General features: G+C 36.4%; 1 protein-coding gene and 1 long non-coding RNA gene across 5 annotated transcripts in view; one reads left to right on the top strand and one right to left on the bottom strand.

The window, feature by feature from the left end:
* USP3 (ubiquitin specific peptidase 3) overlaps positions 1-21,911 on the bottom strand; it is a 98,883-nt gene that overhangs the window by 26,742 nt on the left and 50,230 nt on the right. For all 4 annotated transcript variants that reach the window (XR_015551357.1, XM_087428331.1, XM_004421669.3 and 1 more), the window contains 7 exons: positions 19,096-19,177; positions 17,511-17,593; positions 16,171-16,284; positions 13,441-13,554; positions 6,479-6,625; positions 2,874-2,980; positions 2,617-2,697 (listed from right to left, as the gene is read on the bottom strand). Coding sequence is in view for 3 of the 4 variants with exons in the window: in XM_087428331.1 (XP_087284457.1) it covers positions 2,617-2,697; positions 2,874-2,980; positions 6,479-6,625; positions 13,441-13,554; positions 16,171-16,284; positions 17,511-17,593; positions 19,096-19,177 (728 nt within the window). In the remaining variant the exon portion in view is untranslated. The remainder of the gene's footprint in view (positions 1-2,616; positions 2,698-2,873; positions 2,981-6,478; positions 6,626-13,440; positions 13,555-16,170; positions 16,285-17,510; positions 17,594-19,095; positions 19,178-21,911) is intronic.
* Positions 3,851-14,467, top strand: LOC147917576 (uncharacterized). The gene is made up of 3 exons (XR_015551363.1): positions 3,851-3,961; positions 8,231-8,285; positions 13,902-14,467. It is a non-coding gene; the product is annotated as an uncharacterized LOC147917576 (long non-coding RNA).

Raw genomic sequence — 21,911 nt, 5'->3', positions numbered from 1 at the left:
TATGGTAGTTCTATCGTTGATTTTTGAGGAATCTCCATACTGTTTTCCATAGTGGCTGCACCAGTTTGCACTCCCACCAGCAGTGTATGAGAGTTCCCTTCTCTCCACAACCTCTCCAACACATGTTGTTTCCTGTCTTGTTAATTATAGCCATTCTGACGGGCGTGAGGTGATATCTCATTGTAGTTTTGATTTGCATTTCCCTGATAGTTAGTGATTTTGAACATCTTTTCATGTGTCTGTTGGCCATCTGTATATCTTCTTTGGAGAAATGTCTGTTCAGGTCTTTTGCCCATTTTTTAATTGGGTTGGTAGTTTTTGTTGTTGAGATGCATGAGTTCTTTATATATTTTGGAGATTAAGCCCTTATCAGATGTATGGTTTGCAAATATCTTCTCCCAATTGTTAGGTTGTCTTTTCGTTTTGTTGATGGTTTCCTTTGCTGTGCAGAAGCTTTTTAGTTTGATGTAGTCCCATTTGTTTATTTTTTCTATTGTTTCTCTTGCCCGGTCAGATGTGGTGTTTGAAAAGATGTTGCTAAGACTGATGTCGAAGAGCGTACTGCCTATGTTTTCTTCTAGAACTTTCACAGTTTCAGGTCTTACATTCAAGTCTTTAATCCATTTGGAGTTAGCTCTTTAACAAAACAATAATCAGGTCTGAGAATTCAAAGGAAAGCCAGCTGAGAATACAGGAAACGTGTTTCCGGCCAAACGCTAAACACTTCAGGATGGTCTGGGCCCCCTGACGCTAATACCAGTCACATCAGATTTCAGTGAGTCTTTGCCAAGAAGAATACTCCTTGGGATGAGATGTAAATGCCATCAACCACCTAAGCTGTGTCATACACTCTCCTCCTGGACGTTCTCAAGAAAGGAAAGTCTCTCAGTATGAAAGCATCTGGGATAGTAGTAAGTGAAATGCTACAGAAGGCAAGTAAGAACCGTGTATATGACCAATTTGGTTTTGGGGGACAGTGCAGAAGGAAAGAAGCCTGAACAAACCAGTGTCTCTGGATCTTCCAACCAAAGAGCATCTTGACTTACTGGGTTTTGTTAAACACTAGGAAATATTGCTCAAATATATATCCACATGTTTATATCAAGAAACAGTATTTTTTACTAATGTCAATATTATTACAGTTCTTATTGAAGAAATTATAAAATGAAGTCATAATCCAATTTAGATTATACAGTTTGAGGTGCTCTAATTCCTTTAATAATTTCTTACTGACTTCCTCTCTGAGCAGATAACATTTGTTTTCTAAGTTAATTTGATATCAAATATATTGTGATATTTTCTTAATCTCAAAGAAGCCAAAAAACTTTGGAGAAATATACTGTAGCCATATATTTTAGGGGGAAGTGGAGTGGATGGGGCTTCCTGAAATTACTTCTGAACTCCTCTTCAAAAGAGACCATCAACACTGTTGCTTAGGTGGGGAACAAACTGAAAAGATCCACAAAATGTTTTATGGATGTTTAATATACAGAGTTGCTCTGCTCTCATTTCTTACAGTAGTCCAGTGTCTTTGACGGTCATCCCGAGAGATTTCAAGAAACTCGCTGAGTAACAGTGCTCTAAGCGAGACTGCTGCTGCTCCTCTTTTAATAAGCCAAATGCTGCACAGCGCACCTGTGACACCAGAAGCCTGTCCTTCCCCCAACAGGAAGTCACATTTTTACTAGGATAATTTGATTCTAGAGCACTGCTGTCCAATAGAACTTTCTGCAGTACCTGAAATGTTCTGCATCTGTGCTGTCCAATACGGTAACCACTAGCCATATGTGGTTATTAAACACTTAAAATATGGCTTGAGCAACTAAATTTATTTCATTAATTTAAATTTTACCAGTCACATGTGACTCATGGTTGCCTTATTGGACAGTGCAGTTTTGGACCAATAGAGTCTTCTGTAGGAAAAGATTATATGTGTATATATATTAATCGTTATGACAATACTCCCTAAAATAGCTGAAGAAGAGAAAAGAATTACTTTTAGTGAACATACAATTCAGGGTAAAAATTATGTTATTTTTATATAACTCTTCAGTGAAGAGTTACTTAATGATACAACACACACTAAGTCATTTTCCTTTTTTCTATCCTACTTTCTTCTTTTTATGACTAAGAAGAACAATTAGTCATTTTAGTGGTTGGTCAAAGATAGGTCTTTTGCCTTGACTAAAGCAGTTAATACTCATCAAGGAAAAAATCTGTTCAAAATCTCCCAAAGTAAATGTGAATCTCAACAGTCTTGAAATTAAAAGCAGGGCCTCAGGCTTAACCAACAGTTGGATCATCAATAGATTTCTCAAACTATTAGTCATACAAAAGAATAAATAACACGAGAAAAAGTTTTGTTACAGACTCTTAATTTTAAAACTAGTATTAAAAAGAAGAGAAAAGGTGAGAAATATTTTATGCTTGATCTAATATCTTTGGCAGGCATTCTTACTAAATTTTTTTGGATAAGAAGAGACATTCAGGTTTGACTTTTAAGTTATAACACAAATTCATTAAAGCAATTAACATAGCACATATAGATGGAACTTATAAATCTATTCAGCTATTTCAGGGGAAAAGGAGAATTCTAGAACATTAAAATATCTTTACCTCGTAATGAACAAACTGGTCCATTTTCTTGATTCTTAGAGCGCTTATTTCTGAACTGACTTGGAATATCTAATGAAAGATCTTAAAAGGAAATAGGAAAACAGAGCTGTTAAAGGCATATAACCACAGTCAAAAAATAATTTCAAAAATTGATGTATTTTTAGAGATGTATCTTTTTATTGTCTTAATTTTCAAAGAAACATTAAAATTATTATTTTAATAGAATATCATATCTCCACATGCCAAATATGTCTTACCTAGGAATGGATCAAACTTTCTAGATTCTGTCCCACATATGAGGCAGTTAACCTCATTTTGGAGAATGCCTCCAAATATAGCCGTGACAACCGTAGATGCTCCATTTCTAAAGAAAATCACCACAAAGGAAAATATCTCAGTGAAAAACTAAAATAAATGTATAAAAGCTCCTATAGGTGACTCCCTTTGGGGGAATATGTATATCATTTATATTTATTTAAATTATGAAAAACAAAAACTTCAAAGCTATATAGATGTATACTAACTAAAAGGTTTAAGCCACTGACTGGCCTCCCCCCAGCCCCTCTTCCAATCCCATTACTTTCTCCAAAAGTAACTCACACCGGACCTTTGCCATTACTAACAAACGGATCACGTCCATGCCTCCACTCAGGGCAAGAGGACCCCTTCCCCCACAAACACATTCCCTCAGAAAAGAGGGAACTGCCCTACATTGGAATCTTTGCAAGGCCTCATATTACAGGGAGTTTTCTCAATTACTTTACTTTACTTTGAACAACAACCTCAATCGGAGATAGTTTTAGATTTTTCACATGGTCATCTGTCAGATTTGGGGAAAAAGAGGTAAAGAAATTGAACACATTTAGTAATTACTGGCAGAGGTATGACTTTACAATTGAAGTGCTGGATCTCAGTGTCAACAAGACCTTTAAAAAGCTCAGTTAAAACAATGCTGTAAATAATTTCCGTGTGGAGATCAAGAATACACCACTTTAAGAACAATAAAAACCGATTGTCCTTAACGTTACTTGACCTGTCTGTGCTTCAGCTGCGTCAAACGCACAACAAGAATAACACAGCTGCCTCAGAGGCCTGGTGTGAAGAATATGCACAGTAGTTTTAGACAAGTACTTACTACAAAGAAAGCCCTTAAAGTGTTGTAAGGCTATTTCATTAGCATAATAATTAGGATCATACCTGCCTTTTGCTTTTATTTTTTTTTTCCCCTAAGTATATATCCTGAACACGCACCTCACTCTTTCTTTGACAGCTGCATGGCGTGCCACATTGTGGACAGAAAGGACGCAAGAACAACCGAGAAAGTGCACCAGTGAAAGCATGATTGGTAAGCGCTTATAAAGCACTTACTAGATGCCAGGCTCCATTCTCAGTACTTTCCATTTATTAAATCAATTAATCCTCACAACAACTCTGTGAAGTAGATATGATTACGCCCATTTCACAGACCAGGAAGCTGAGGTCCAAAGGTTAAGTAACTCGGCCCAAGGTCACACAGCTGGTCGGGCCTGAGCAGCTGCTCGTAACACTATGCTCCTTCTCTTAATGTAACCAAAATAACATGAATGGACGTGGACGTCGTTTCAGTTGTTTGCTATCATTAATAGTACTACAGTAAACACTTTTGTGCACTTATGCAGTTACTTGAGCCAGTAAATTCTCTTTTTTGCTAACAGCAATTTGAGGTGGTTTCTGTCACCTGCAGTCAATAACACTTCTAATATACTAGACCATACTTTCTGAGTTGCTCCAAATTAAACCTATAGCAATGATGAGACAGACAAAACCTACCTGAGCAATTCTATTATTTTAAAAGTTTGCTTCCTTTTCTAGGAAAGGCTTTCCTTCGTTTGCTGGCAAAAGAAATATACTGCAGCTTTTTTTTTTTTTTTTTAAGTTGCTCATAAGATATACAGCTTTAATAAATTATAAAGGGAAGATACATTGGGAACTGTAGGACATAATGGCCATTTCAGGTTTTAGGTTTAATATCTGTGTCATAAACAAAGGATGTACCAAAAAAAATCTACTGAAAATAAAGGGACTGTGACTGATCTTTCCATACTGATGTTCACATACAAAGCTGCATTTAATTAAAATGGAAACTGCTTCATTAAAAAGCAGTCCATTTAAACTCAATGTAGCTCTTCCTTTATAATTTCTCCCTCTGAGAAAAGGATACTGATCAAATCTTAGCTATCTGATGTGCATGGCATTAAGGTTAGTATACAATGACTTAAAACAAGATTTGTAAATAATTTCAAAATCGCTGTTCCATTTATTATAACTGCACACCAAGAGTGTTGAAATATTGGCTACTTGGATAGGCTCTTATGCTGCTAGGGTCCTTTATATTGGCACTAATGATTTTCTATGTACTAAAAAGAACACATCTGCCATCTACTACTATCCCCAACCCCACCTTCAGTAGGGTTGGATGTGTTTGTACAAGTAAACACAAATATTGCATAGGAGACCTTTTTTGTAGTTTTAGCAAATATGATCCTTAGATCCTGAAATGCCTCCTCCAATGAATTTAAAGAAATATAAGGAAAACTGAATTTTGAATATTTGATAATAAATTTTTTCTTTTCTGTTCCTAACTCACTAATGGAACTTACAATTACTATTCTTTAAAATATCATGAAAGGATTTGGACTAATACTAAAAACTCATTAGTCACTAAAAGAACATCCTATGACTCTTACACAATGTGACTCCATGAGGGTGCTCTGGGCATCAAATAAAATAATAAAGACATATATCCTCTCACTTCACACAGACTACGCTTGATAGAGCCCAGTTCAATATCCTTTTTGTAGGAATATGCCATCATAAAATACGAAACAGACTTTTTCATTTACTACTATTTTTAATTTGGTGCTGGCAGCAAGAACAATTCTAACAGGCTCAGGTCCTTCTCTTTCTGTATGAGATGCTAATTGGAATCATAGCTACTAGGACCTGTAGGGCCAAACATTTTGACAAGTATGGCAATTCATATGGCCCTTCTCTGATACGGCCAGATTAGCTTTGAGGCTGCTCTGTCATTAAAAAGACCTTATCTTACACTAAATCAGATTTATGGACTGCCAGGCAATACTACAGTGACCGCTATATATTACCTACCCTTTTCTTTCTCTGGGGAGTTTGTCTTATAAATCCCTTTCCTGCATAGGTCAATACAAAACTTTTCAAAAAATTTAAACAAAAACAGACTATAATTAACCAAAACCAGGCTTAAATAACAGTAAATCATCCCTGCCTCAAGCAAAATAAACATTCTAATCTCAATGTATATTTTGGGGTATTAGTATCTGGTAATGCAATCCAAAAGGTTTGTTGTATTCATACTGAGAGGCAAGAAAAAATTCTGAGGACTTACAAATGCCTCAATTTCATTAAAGACCAGAAATACTTTAGGAAAATTCAAGTCCAAAATGAGGCTTTAGGAAAATTCACATTCAAAATATTTTAAGCCTTTGTTTTTAGTGAACAAATAATTATTTGAGTATATGAAAATTAAGCCTCCCATCCATTATTCAATACATTTGGAGGAAAATTTTTCAGTGCTAAATTGTACAAATATTTTCTACTTTTTTCCAAATTTTACAATAATCTATACCAAAAACAATCAGAACTACACCAAGATACACATACAAGATGCCTCTGGTCTGGAAGCAGGAGGCATGTGCTAGTCCACTTGGTCACAAAGTTCAAGTGCACGAAAGTTTCCGCAAAGGTCCAGGAAAACTCTCCACCTTCAACTATAAATCTAATGAACAATAACACCAACAGAAATATCTGAAGTCCTCTTAAAAAACAAAAGGAAACTAAATCTTACATGCAACATTTGTTACTTGCAGACAGAGCAGAATTCTCCTGCAGAACTGCTGAGCGGGAAACACCATTGAAACCGCCTTGGAGTTCCAAGTGCAGGTGGTCCAAAAGGTAGCGCATGAATTCATGGGCGTCCTGCTGCTGATAACCCCTTGAAGCAAACAGAAACAGTCTGTCACTGGGGAGGCTCCACCCACCCAGCCAAACTTGCAGGAGGGCAAAGCCCTGCGCTCAGAGCCCAGCGAGGCTCCCTCACCCTCTATCCCCACTCGCTCCATGTTTTACACATAAAATTTCTCTTCAAGGAAAAATTCTACTACTTAAAAACAAGTTTGAAAACACAGAATGTTAGAGCTAATTGGACTTGTAGTGATCTCAACTGACCTCACTTTAGAGATGAGGAAAATTGAGGGTCAAAAAAAACAGAGCGGGGTGGAGGGGTGACTAGCCTAAAGTCCTACAAGAGAGTAACAGAGATGGCACTAAACTCCATGTCTCCCAGATGGACTCTGAATAACCCCACTATCCCACATGGCCTCTCTAGATGCTCAAATGCTAAAATTTCACATCTTACTCTCACCAGAAAACAAAGTATAAACCACCACCATAAGAAATAAGGAATGTAAAACTAATTCTTTAGATTGAAAGATACTAATTTTTAAACATTGGCTGAAAGGAAAAAAAACTTTAAAGGGTTAAAGATGTCTAACAGACTATACTTGCATCCTAATCTCTGATTCCAAAGACATTTTTTAAATAAATACTTTAAAAAATGCATTGATTTATATACAATATGCTCCAGCCTAAAACTTGAATATATACAGCAACGTATTCTTAGGTTACTTCTTATGTTATATTCAGACAGGAAATTATATGGAATTCTTATACTAATACACATCAATGACAAGTGAACAGTGATGAAGGCTGACAGAAAATGAAGCTGGCACAGTTGGAAGGTCATAGAGGTTTACGTAGATAAAATAAATCAAGTAATGATACATACTTTCATAAAACTATGGATAGAGAAGACTTCTGCCTACGTTTTGCGAGCATGGAAGGTTCTCTTTAGCCTTTAAATTCTAAGTTTTTCTGGCCTAGTATTGAGTCAAAACTTCCACCACTCATCCAGGCAATAGTTCCATAAACAAAATTTCTTTCAACCAGAGTTTCCCTCAATATATATTGCCCCCTTTTTCTGAAATTTCTCCTGGAAATCATAAATTATGAAAACCATCCGCCTAATCAATGGAACTTAAATCAGAAGTCACTTTAGCATTTCACTGTAACTTTTTCTAAACTATTGAACAACTAAATAATATATGTTCAAGTATTTCTTCTAAGACATGAATAATAATGTTAAAAATTCACAGTCAAAAGTATTCAGAGTTGGTAGCTTCTTTATATATCTAAAGAGGTGCTTTAAACTTTTTCAACACAATATCCATTTTTTTTCATGACTCAAGGTAAGATTAGTATTTTAGGTCATATCTGAGATTCTATCACATATAAAAAAGTTTTATTTTCTCACCAAAATAATCTAATATCTAATCATCATTTTTCTAAAATGGATCATGAAAACTAGTACCTTGTAGTTATGTCGATTTGCATTTTCATCAAACACATATCCATCCCTTTTTAATGTACATTAATTCAACGTACATCCCTGCCTGATGTACATTAATGAATGTTTCCAACCACATCATGATTCTCTTTTCTTATATCAAAATACATTATTTTCTGTTTCCTTTACCATTAGAAACTCATTTTTTTGACCTACATGAGATCATGGAACACTTAGCTGTTTTATAAAGGTAAGTTATGGGTTTCTGTTTCAATTTGTGATCTTTACCAGAAAACAGTCTGTGCTTCTTTTTTTTTTTTTTTTTTTAAAGATTTTATTTATTTTATTTTTTCCCCCCAAAGCCCCAGTAAATAGTTGTATGTCATAGCTGCACATCCTTCTAGTTGCTGTATGTGGGACTCGGCCTCAGGATGGACGGAGAAGTGGTGCCTCGATGCGCACCTGGGATCCGAACCTGGGCCACCAGCATTGCAGTGCGCGCACTTAACCACCAAGCCACAGGGCCGGCCCTGTGCTGCTTCTAAGACTAGGAAATTTTTCTGATTCTGACTAAAGAGACATTTATAATTGCATCTTTAAACATTTAAATAAAAACTTCCATTGACTTATCTGAAAATCTTAAATAAATATTGTTTAGTATGTTAAATTCAACAAACTTAGTTATCTTTTCAATTATTTTCCAATTATACAACCTGGCCTTCAGGGTTTCGTCTGTGGTCAACTGAGGTTTCTCTTGTTTGGTCATCACGGTAAAGGAAACACTCCTCACATTTGGGTGCAGTGGTTATGTTTTGTGTACAAATTATTTCAGGGATGTCACTCAAACAGGTGTTTGTGAATTAGTGACAAAATGGATTTATGAAGAACCAACTAGCCTCTCTGTGACAGGCCAGAATTAAGAGAGAAAAGAAGACAGGGAAATAACAGCAGCTCCAGTTTTAACACTGTTCCTTATCTTTACTTGTTTGGGACCTTAGCCAAAGACGACCTCCTTCTCCTTAATGTTTACAGAAAATCTATGTCACAGAGATGCTAGGAGAAATAATCATTGGAGAGCATACTGCAAATATAAAAAGCCTAAAAGATCATGAAGCATCCCTTCTGAATGAGGGGGCTGAGAAAGAGAGACACTGCTGAGGCACGATGTATAGGAACGGGGCAACTGTATCTTCACAATTTTTGGCACAATGAGGCAAACCGTATTTACCCAAATAAAACGAGACATTCCGATAAAGAATAATCAAAGAAAATGTTACTCTGCACCTGGCTTGAGTGTGAAAAGCACACATTCCAAATAATGAAACAGTCATCACAGAAAACAGGCACACACGAGTACTTGTGTGATGCCCCGACATGCGTAACTGTGACATACACGTGTGTATTATGGACTATTCTCTGCACTTTGGTGGTACCAGTACATAATGTGTAGAATGGCAAAGACCAGTAAGGAACAGGAGACGCTTCTACAGAATCAAATTTTATCCTTCTAGAACAAACTTCTAAAATACCTAGGACACACTAGAATTTTGTATCTGTTGTGTTCATATTAAAATATCTTTAACATTCATAAAAGAATTCTAAGTTATTGTTTTACCCTAATTATCTACAAAACCAAAATCAGTTAAGTTTAGCTATTCCTATCCAGTATGTGGCACCAGTCTTGGCTGAGTTGCTTCAAGACAAAAATGCCAGAAAATTAAAATGACAATGATGAGTCTTTTTGTTGACAAATACAGAAAAAACATAAAATAGCAAAATTCCTAGTCAGAAGAACTAATACTGTTTAAATAGAAAATATCATAGCAGGGCCGGCCCCGTGGCTTAGCAGTTAAGTGTGCGCACTCCGCTGCTGGCAGCCCGGGTTCGGATCCCAGGTGCGCACCAGCGCACCACTCCTCCGGCCATGCTGAGGCCGCGTCCCACATACAGCAACTAGAAGGATGTACAGCTATGACATACAACTATCTACTGGGGTTTTGGGGGAATAAATAAATAAATAAATAAATAAATAAATAAATAAATAAATAAATAAAAGAAAATATTAAAGTATTTTTTAAAGTTCTCTATTTACAAGTATCCAAAAAGATTATTGTTAAAATATCACATGCAAAGACCTATTTATTGTCTACAAAGATCTTTTATATTTTCTACAAAGCCAAGAATAGCTAGCAAACATAAGAGTAATGTTTTAGTAATTTATTCACTCATCATTTTTAAACATTCATTACAAGAAGAACTGATTTAAAAAACTAAAGAAACTCTGTCTTGGGAAGTCAAAGCAAATATATTAGATCAAGTCATACATGAAAGTATAAATTGCACATAAGATGAAAATGTGAGAAGTAAAGGAATAGATACTGTGACCTGATTTGAATTATCAAGAGACTTTCCTGGAGAGTGTTAGCATTAAGCTGGATCCTAAAGAAAGAGATGGGGACCACAGGCAAATACAGAGGCAGGAATCACATGACAGTAAAGACACAGAGGCAACAAGACAAAAACATGTTAAGGAAAGCAAAGAGTAAGAAACACTAGCAGAAAAGACTACCAAAATTACAAAAGCAAATATCTCTTGACCCAGCAATTCCTCTCGTAGATACCTGCATATGTATGCGTGAGACTATTGACTGCAGCTCTGTTTGGAAGATCAAAAGAGAAGAAACCATTGGCAGGGGACTATTACGTAAATTATGACACAACCATAAAGTGTAATATTACACAGCCAGAAAATGGACTAAGAAAGGTATTTATATACTGATATGAATCATTTCAAAGCAGGAAAAAAAGATATGTTACCATTTATGTTAAAACTTACACATATGCTTATATATATACAAACACAATATCACCGAAAGGATACACAAAAATCTAGTATCTATGGTTGCTTCCAAAAAGCAAAATGAATGGCTGGGCAATAGAGTAAAAGAAACAACTTTCATCACATATCCTGTTTTTACCTTTTGATGTATTTTGAACCATTCGTATTTTGCTTATTTAAAAAAAAAAAAAACTTTAAGTTATTTTTATAAAAGAATAAAGGACAAGAAAAGCTGGGCATACTAGGAAGCCATAAGAAGTGTGGTAAGTAGATATGTACATTGGGAAGGTCAAATTTAGACTGCAGGAACAGTTTCCCTGCTGGGTAACTGGCTTTTGGTCTGAGTGGGAAAAGAAAGAATAGCTTTGATGATTTCTATATCCAAAGCTGTTAACTACATTTAGAGTACATTTTTTTCTGCATTTAATAAATGAAAGTTGTTCCTACTTCTACATGCATGTTTGTATTTCAAGGTCCTCATATTTCATTCCAAAGGATCAAATTCCCTAGACACTGTCATATGTTAATCAAGGAAAATGGGCTTTCTAAACTTTAAAAAAAATTTGCTTTGGGATTATAAATGTAATAGAAACATAATTCAAGACTCACTGCGCTTCCACATAGGTGTTATAGGAACTCCACCCTGCATAAGTAATAGGAAGAACAGCTACAAGAAGAAAGCCCCAGCTCCCTGCCTCACACCTGGGCGTTGTGCAGTGACACTGCACTAAGCTTTATCCATGATATAATCTCAAGATCTAGATCTGACCAAGAGAAAATTATTCTATGATTACATGAAAATGGGGAACAATCTCAATTATTACAGAACTAAGAGAAGCCCTGCTAAGAATACACAGGCATCCTATTCTCACCAGTCATTAAGAAAATCTAAGAGTTCATGTGTATTAGGAATCACTCTGGAAACTCCATGCCAAATTCCTCAACCTGGTTACCTTTTCCAAAAGTTCTTTGCCTTCATCGGTAGGAATATTAAAATGTGTAAGATTAAGCAGCTAAAAACTAAATCATGCTTACAGTTGGGCTATAGAAACTAGAAAGGGCAGAGATGTGGGCAAATTTAGAGGAAAAGCAGAATTCTATTGAATAAAAGTTCCATAATGTTTCTAAACTCCCAATGAAGAATGAAGGACCTGAGTCACCATGGGGACCAAGCAGAACAGTATAAAGGTAGTTGGCAGGCCTCACGCAGTCGTATGCACAAATTACCGTTAACCGTTAACATATCTATCATCAACCAACTCCCCAAAGACCTGGGTTCTAATTCTGGTCCTAACACCTACTAGAAGTATAAGTTTGAAGAAGTTGCTCCCCCTCTGTCTCAGTTGTTTCTTCTTTAAAATGAGGCTAATACTTCCTACCTTGACAGGAATTTTGTTGTTGTGTTTTTTTAATGAAGATTGGATATAAAATACCTAAAGTGCTAGGCACATAGTAGGCATTCAATAAATGGAAACTATTTTTATATAATAATAAAACACAAAGATTAAATCCCTATCAAAAGTTGAACTAGGTGATAATGTTACAAATTTTATATTAAGTCCAAACCTCATTAGTGGTAACTTAACAGTCATTTCTACCTTTCCTACTTAGAGTGAAAAAATTCTGAAACCCTATGAGGAGATTTAAATGGCATGATATATAAAAGAAGTTTCCTTCAAAACGAGACCAGGGGTAACATTTCAGTAAGGCAACAAATTACAGTTCTTTGAAGTTGTTACCTTTTAAACATTTCCCTATACTACCAATATATCTAAACTACTATTGGGCAATAGAGCAAGATACATTGCTAAGTTTTACTACAGCATGCTGATTTTTTTTAAAAAGAGAGGGATGTATATTAGGTGCCAAAATCATGACTAGTGAGAACCGTGACTTGCTTCAGCAGGATAAAATCAGCAGAAGGCGGCAAAGGCTGCCGTCAAACACCAGCAGGGCCCCAAACCTGCGATTACCTGACTCCCTAGAGGGAAGACTAACGGAGGAGAGGGCGTCGACTCCTCTGACAGCTGGGCTGTCTCCCTACTCAAGCGTGGCTGAGACAGCACAGAAAACACAGTCGCTCTACAGCCACATTAGGATGTGGCCCAGCTACCTTCTGGAAAGTGAATCCCAATGGACTTGACTACAATCTTCTAAGACTTTCAGCACCCAGACCAGAAAAGTGACTATAACACCATGTGTTTCTACTGATTACATTGGATTTTTTTTAGTTGAAATAACAAGACAGTGTATGATGGTAATTATTCTTTATAAGATTTTGAAAGAATCAAGGAAATTCTTCCTAGAGCACGTAAGTTATTCATAAGGGCTTTGTTTTTATAACAACAAAATATCCCACCCTTCGTTAAAGACATTTCTAATACATATCTATTATGTAAAGAAACACATTTTAGTCAGATATATCCAACTTCTGTTCTTCTCCTTAAAAAAACTAGAACAAAACCAGTCTTGATTATTTAGAATACCACCACTTCATTGGAAATTGTTTCAGAAAAAGTGTAAAGACTAATAATGTTTCAAATATCCTTCATTAAATAATACTTACCTAAAATTTGGCATAATCTTCCAAACAACATAAAATAAGGACTCTGGGCTAAATGCAGTCTGGCTACCTTGCCATAAAGCACAGAGTGTCTTTCTAAACTCTTCCACCAAAGACCTGGAAAACAGGAAGGGATGATACTCTTAGCATTAGTGAGAGGCTACTATTTCAGTGTATAATGTCCGATTGTCTAAAATTCATAATAAATAAAAAAATGAAAGTATAAAAAGGTTCTGGCCTCCTGAATTAAGTCTGACGGTTAAGGAAGAGCCTCTCAAAAACCCATAAAAATAGCAGTAACTACTGACAAAACTAGTTTTTTAACCATATGGTATACTTTGAGTGTGCCAAAGTACTGCTATACTTGTACATAAAGCAATGAATAAGTTACAAACCAAATTACCTAAGAAGGTACGTTTAAAAAAAACTTAACTCCTGCATTTTTCCTTCTTGCCCCTCACTAGGAGCACTTCCCAGACGTCAGTGTGTGACCATCTGCTCTTCTCTGCCTCAGAGGGTTCATATGGCCACAGAGCTTCGACACTCAACTCGATACCAACGACTCTCAAGCTAAAAGCCAGATTAGCTTGGTCATTTCATGACCACTTTTATTCAGGTTTCTCCAGTTTCCAACAGGAATTTTCTACTGGATGTCCTCTTGTCACTTCAAACTCAATGTATACTAAAGCTGCTCTCTGTACTCTCCTACTGTCCCGCAATATCCATTCACCTCTTCTCTCACACAAATAGATCTTCTATTTTTCGCTTGGCATATGAACTCTTGGAATAAAAATTTAGAGTGTGTCCAACTTCTGAGAATTTCCTTAAAGAGCAGTCCTTCGTATTAATCTCTTTCTTCTTCCTTCTACCTGGAATGAGGACAAAATGGTGGCACTCCAGTACCATCTTGGACTACGTGGATGAGAGCCCCACCGTAGGGCTGGTGGAATAGAAAGCTAGAAGGAGCCTGATGATTGTGTGAAACATCCCTAGATATAGAATACCTCCAACTTTTACATGAGAAAATAAACCATGGATGTTTAAGTCACTGTTAATTTTGGTTTTCTATGCATGTAGGTAAATTGATACATGTCCTCAACTTCAATGACTCTGTCAATACAACTACCATACTCATGGATACCTGACTGATATCTCAGGGAATCTCAATATCTTCTTTCTCAACTCCCATTATCCAGTAGGTTCCTGGGATACAAATCATATTTTTTACTTCTGGTACCTGAACCCTCTTGCTATGTTTGAGGAAGTCCCCACCTTAAGAGTCTGGGTGAGAGTCAGAGCCTGCCTCCCACTATGGAAGCTGAAAAGGCCAGATACTTGCTTTCTCAGCTTCCCTTGCAGCCCGGACTTAGGTACCTGGCCTGGGTTCTGCCTATTTGAAGCAGGAGTTAGTGATGCAAATGAGCTGGGACAGTGCCAAATCCTTTCTGGTGGCAAAGAGTATCATCTGGAGTGCAGAGGCAGCAGTAACAGTAGCATTCACTCAGCACCCAACTCCAGCAGTGCTGGCAACGGGAACTCTGGTGTCACACTGGGTAGTGGAAGCAGTGATGTCCTTATGGGACAGTTCGGGGGATGACCGCACCTGTGGTCCTGGATGCCTAGACTCCAGACCTGATTTTCCACCCATCCAGTAATAGTTAGCTCACCAACAGACCTTCAGTAAATTTATTTTCTGCCTAACATGGCCAGAGGCAATTGCTACAGTTTGTAACTAAATCCTCAGTGACACTAATGCATTAGGTACTACTAATTCTTCCCTTAACTTTTGTGAATATGTGTTTTTTCCTCTTCATTTCACTGCTATGCCCTCCAACCCAATTACTATCAAGTGTGAAGCCTCCTTGAATGCAGGCATTTTCCAGCTCATCCTATATGCTGCTACCAAAGTAAACTCTTAAAACACCACTTCTAATGATGTCATTCCATCCCTGCTGCAATGCCTGGCTTTCAAGTTCCCCCATATTTTGGCTCTATCCAGACTGTACACTATTCTCAACTTTTATCCTGTTCTCCTTCAGCCACCTAGGTAGAACACTGTCAAATTATATGATGGCTTTTCAAAATGTGTGGGGATGGAGTGTGTGGGAGCAGGGATAGACAGGCAGGGAAAATATTACATTAAAATATATATAGATTATAAATCATAGCCCTATGTCAGTAATGTTAAGATACGAAAAAATGTGCCCCTTACAATCATGATAATGTGACAGATCTTCTGAACCCCAAAGAGAATGTGGCTACACTGAATTTGAATACATATTGGTTCTCAATAATCATCTGTCAATTTTTTCCCTTTCCATATCAACTAAGATTTGACTGTATTGCCCCATAATTAACTTGATGACTACAATTTTATTATCCAAGACAGATTCACCTAACACTATCAGACAAATCAATTCACAAAGACTAATGATATTCATGCTGGTCTACACCTACAACTGTATTTCATATATAGATGTCAATTTTAGAATGTTCAAATCCACAAAGACTCAGTAAGTAGAGCGCTAAATCTATCCTACCTATCAGGTAAATAGAAATAAAATGATTCCAACAATTATTAAGATTACCAGCTAGATACTTAAACACAATTTTTAGCAGAAGAGTTTTTTTAAATGTATGTGCCTATTAACTCACATATTACAATGGAAATCACCAGTAAGAGTCATTGGTTTTGTAGCTCAAAGCCAGAAAGGACACATTCTTAGAACTCACACATTGTTATCCCCTTGGCTCCTGGTGTGGTATGTTCGCCTTCCTGCTGTTTTCCCATTCCTTAACTCCACAGCGGGCAGTTCTTTGAAATAACAGCAAAACTGCTCAATGTTACTATTTTAAAAGGAAGGGAAGAAAATTATTAAAAAAAAAAAAAAAAAAAAGAATTTACTAGGACTGTAAAGAAAGTTCTATGTAATATACATATGAATTTTGAAAATGTGATCTTTCAATTTCTCATTTAAATTGTTCTCAATGCAATTTCTTGCATTGAGTTTCTTCATTAAGTTTCCTCATTTACTCTAAGAAAACAGTATACACAGATGACTTTGTAGAAATGAACAAAGAGCTTAAAGCAAAATCTCTGCTCAAAAAATCCTCAATTCCCCCCTCCCCATAAGTTACTACCATTTCTTTTCAGGGTACTTGTTTCCAGGTATTCAACACTTTCCTCAAATAAAAACAAACTGAAACCAGCCATATTGTTTAGACACACTATACAGAGTAACAAGGAGACTTCAGCAGTGACTACAATTTCTTATCTGAACAAGACTAGATAAGCTGAGAGACAGTACCTCTAAGGAGAAATCAAATGCGGCTTCTGCTCCTTATTAGCAAGGTGGCCTTGGGAAGATAATTTATTCTGGCCTACAGTATACAACTTTCAAAATAATTTCTTCTACATAACTTAGGTCAGCCTTGTTGGCTATCTTATTTTTAATACTTATTTTACATTTTGAAGATCTAAACATTCGATCTTATGACTATACTTAAGACTCAACTAATGAATGAATTAAGTTCTCTGAACTAGGTTCCCTGTAGCCCAGGGGTCTGAAAACTATGGCCTACTGACCAAATCTGCCCCTGGCCAGTGAGCTTTTACATTTTTAAAGTGAGTTTTACACTTGTAAAGAGATGTTTTTAAAAGCAGGGCAGAGGGGAGGGGGAAGAGAAAAATATGTGAGAGAGACTATATATGGCATGCAAAGAATAAAATATTTACTATCAGGCCTTTTACCGAAAAAGTTTGCTGACCTCTACCCCATTCAAGAAGCAACAGGAAATAAAAAATAACAGCTAATAGTAATTTACTGCTTGGCACTCTTCTAAGCACTTCATATAAATCATACTATTTAATCTTCCCAACTAGTCTATGAGGTAGAACTATTATCCCCAATTTTACTGATGAAGAAACTAAGGCACAGGGAATTGAGGTCACTTGCCTCAAGCCATATGACTAGAGAGTTAGAGGCAGAGCAGGATCTGAACCCAGGGCCTTCGCTCTTAACCATTCCACTAGAAATTAACGTCAGATACTTAAGCTCTGACTGTAACATTACCTGAGTGACTGAAGGATGGCATTCATGAAACACGTGTTCCCCAAATTCCGAAGGCCTGTGGCACAAATGGCAGTGGTGCTTCCCTGTAAAATGGGACAAGAAGAGGCTATCAGTAGTGCCAAGAGTAAGGCCAACTGTTTCAAACATCAAAGCAAAGCAAAGGCCTATATTTGAAACTCTAGCATCAAGCCAACCTGGAATTAGTCCTTTTCTGTCCAATGAATATTTAAAACTCTCTTTCTAATCTCTGTATAGGTATCTGGATATTTTTAGAAGGCTGTTTCTGATCCTGGAATTGTTCTAAATGGGAGAACCTCATGGAAGCTTATGAGGAAATCAGCATTAATAAATACCTTGGAGTACACAATGGAAAAACCAGGAAGAGCCTTAAAAGAAATAAAGTTTAAACCAGGAAGAGCCTTAAAAGAAATAAAGTTTAAGACTTAATGCCTTTTTAGGGCCGGCGCCGTGGATTAGCGGTTAAGTGCGCGCGCTCCACTGCTGGCGGCCCGGGTTCAGATCCTGGGTGCGCACCGACGCACCGCTTCTCCGGCCATGCTGAGGCCGCGTCCCACATGCAGCAGCTAGAAGGATGTGCAACTATGACATACAACTATCTACTGGGGCTTTGGGGGAAAAATAAATAAATAAAATTATAAAAAAAAAAAAAAAGACTTAATGCCTTTTTAAAATTCTATTAAAACTACTACAAATTGAAAAATATAAATATATACACCCCAAGTATTTGTGACTCCAAACTTTTAACTCTAAGCCATGCATAAACGAACAATATGTTTTCCTACCAATGGAGTGTCAATCTTAAAAAAACAACTTGAACTTCCCTTAAAGACTAAGGCTTGGTTTTCTGATTAGCTCTACAAATGCAACATGACATCTGAATACTACACCTAGGCCGTGACTCTACAAATCCAACCCAAAGCATCTCTGCCCATAATTCAGATGGGCAGAGAGCACTTTAGCTCTTTCTTCCACAAAATCATAAGACTTTAATTAAGTGTGTGTCTAAACATAGGTAGCAAGACAGCAGAGAGGTAGATGCAGGGAAAATTACTGGTGTATTTAAAAATATTTAGCCATCTTTACATTTTGTTAATCCATTAATAGCTCATACATCTGGTAACAGATGGTTACCAGAATGAGAAAGCACATTCTTCCATGGTGAAACTGTATTAACGAAGTCCTAAGGAAATTTACCAAAATTCCAGACCCACAGAATTTGCACTAGGGACCTTTAACAGAAGGAAGCAAGGATCTTTGGGATCTATAGAAACGGAGCAATAAGGTACATGAGTAGGTGCTAAGAACAAACATTTGCTAAGGCAGAGGAGCACAGTAGTAATCCTGACGGGATTACAGGAAGGAAGGCACCGACAGATGGACTCACTGGGGTATTTAGTCACATCAAGAATCATTAGTACAAGTGGCCAACATTTTGTAAAATATTCCAAATCCAACACATACATTTATAAAAGCTTATAAGGGGCAACATTAATGTCAGAGTTGTAATAAAACAGTGACTAGATCTTAACCAATTCTTATATTTGAATAAATTTTAATTACTTACATTTACTTTTAATAACTTGCTGTTTAGTGATGAGTTTTCCAAAAGTTTTCTTTTTCTATGTCTGTCAGCTGTGAAAGCTGAACTATTAAAATATAAACAGAGTCAAAAAGACATTAATACATACATACTACACAGCAGGTTAAAGAATAAACTTGGCTCTTCTAAGCATGTAGGGAGGCTATGGAGCCCTGCCTGGCTGTGTAGTAAGGCCAGGAAATGACCCATTAGGCCGCTATGGCCCACAAGCATCTGCAGTAACTGAGGAGGTCCACTTCCCTTGGAAATGCCCACTGCTCCTCCAGCAGGGTGGGGGACTGGAAGCAGCCACCACCAGGCACTTCCCAGAAGAGCTGGCCAGGTAGATGCAGTGTATGAGACCTTCCCTGTCCACTCCCACTCTATCTGCCTAGTCAGTTACGAAGCTTCAAAAATGAGAAGACCCATTCCTCACAACAAAAGGAAAACCCTGATCTGACATGATGGTTCTGAGATTTAACATTAAGCCTCAAATACTATGCTTTCTTAATTACTGTACTTCTTTCTCTACTTAAATACTACACTTCTTTCTTAATTGTGATAAAGATATCATGTTTTACTCATTTGTCGTAATAGATTATGATATGATCTGAGTTTGCAGAATGATAAATTATAGGCATATATAAATTGATTTGATTCAGCTATGCTGCAAAGGATATTCTAAAACAAATCTTAATTAGCACAGAAATTCTGAATTAAAATTATTCAAAAGTTTTCCTAATGAAAGAGATAATTTGCCTAAATTTTATCAGAAAGCAATTCCAACCTTCAAAAGGTCACTTTAAAATTATCATGTATTAGGAGAACTAATCTAAAAGAAGTAAAAATTATCATTAAACAACACAGACTTTTAAGTCTGCCAATTCTTTCCCATCTTCTAAAAGTACCAGACTAATCCAAAGTAAATACATAATTATTTAATTTCAACATGAAATATAATATCTTTGGAACATCAGATCTAGTGACAGTCAATTGCTTCAAATCTAAAAATATTCTTAGGAAACACGTCTTCAGAACTATGTGCATGTCCCTTCTCAGAGTATCGGTGACTACAAGGTAAGAAGAGACCAATTCTATACATTAAGTTGTTAAGTTATTCCTTCAGATTCTGTGAGTAAAGAAGCTGAATCCCAAGCACAGTATATATACTACTTAGTAACAATGCCTAATAGTTAATTTTCAGTTTTAACCCATATAAATAAAGCATTTAGCTTTTTTAAACAAGTTATTAAATTTTACCCTCAGTGATTCTCAAAATGCAGAATCCTCTAGATCCACACTGTCTAATATGGTAGCCACTTACTACACATGGCTATATAAATTTAAATTAATTAAACGTAAATGAAATTTAAAATTCGGTTCCTCAGTCATACTAGCCACTTTTCAAGTGCTCAATAGCCACATGTGACTAGTGGCTATCATATTGAACAGTGCAGATAAGAGAAAATATCCCTCACTTCAGAAAGTTCTATTGCACAGTGCTGCTCAGAGGCACTGTGTTTTACTTAACCTCTAGTCCAAGGTTAAGTAAAATACAAATATAATCATAGTTTTTAAATTGCAGCTTCCACTACAGACTAAAGCCTACATTTGAAAAACATAAAAATTAACTTAGGTAATGTTTTTCAAAATAAGGAAAGGAATGCAAGGTAGATTTTTCAGTGGAGCCAAGTAGAAGCATAGACAAGGCAGTCTGTGACATCTTTTACCTGATGAAGTGCTCAATGGAAATGAAAGATTTGATAACTGCATAAATGCGTGCAGGTTCTTGACTGTCCTCTTTTCCCTTTGACTTAGTTCTGATGAATTTATTTGGGATTGAGATGGTAGTCTTTTTCTGAGAGAAAACTATATCAATGGCAGAAAAATATTCTGCTAGCTACCCACTTCTATAACAAAGAAGTTAGTAAGATCTTTACAATGACATTACCACACTAAAGAGTGATATTACATAAATTACTGCAAGAATCTCCTACTTCACAGTTAATTGTGACAATTTCAGGCAAAATTAAATATTTTGGGTCTAAAATGTATCTGTACCTGTGTCTCTAATCGGCTCCTGCTGCTCTGTCAAAACTAAAAGACAAGAAGCACTTTGAAAAAGAGAGGAGCCAAAAGATGACAAGCCAAAAAGTACTTAAACCCAAAGTGTTTTATTAGTTGAGATTTTAAAGAAATCAATTCTTCCCTTATCAGCTTTATAATCTATTTAGTCAACAAGATACACATAAAGGCTTTGGTTAACCAAAACTATACAGTTTCACTCAAAGAACTTAGGTTATTTCCTTTGGCTTTACATTTAAGTTTGCTAAGGGACTCTTACTTTGGCCATGTTCTCACAACAGCTTTTCTACATCAACTGTCAAAATAAATTAGATGGCACCTGATGATTAGGAGTGATTTACACCAATTTCACTGGAGTCAGCAGTCATTCCAGGGCCATGCTTCCATCCACTGCAGCTTGAAAGGCATTGCTATTTGGGTTTGTTTATTGCTTGAATTTGGGGTACAGTGAGTTTTATCTGAATAATCTATTTGGCTATAGCAAGAAAATTCTATTCACATAAGTAATTTCTTTATGATGACAAAGCATTTCATAGCTTCTTGTAATTTCAAGTGATATGTACTGCCTCTAACAAAAAGGGAAAAGAAGAAACTAGGATCTTGTGCTATCGTATAGATGCAGAGTGGACAATAATATAATTAAACCTAATTTCCCTTAAAAATAATGCATAAATTTTAGTGCTTCTAAGAAGACCTCATAATACATTTGACAAAGA

Source organism: Ceratotherium simum, chromosome 3 (assembly GCF_057802395.1).
Source record: "Ceratotherium simum simum isolate JZ-2026a chromosome 3, ASM5780239v1, whole genome shotgun sequence".
Classification (NCBI taxonomy): domain Eukaryota; kingdom Metazoa; phylum Chordata; class Mammalia; order Perissodactyla; family Rhinocerotidae; genus Ceratotherium; species Ceratotherium simum.
The sequence above is the reverse complement of the archived record's forward strand: the minus strand, read 5'-3'. Positions and strand labels throughout refer to the sequence as shown.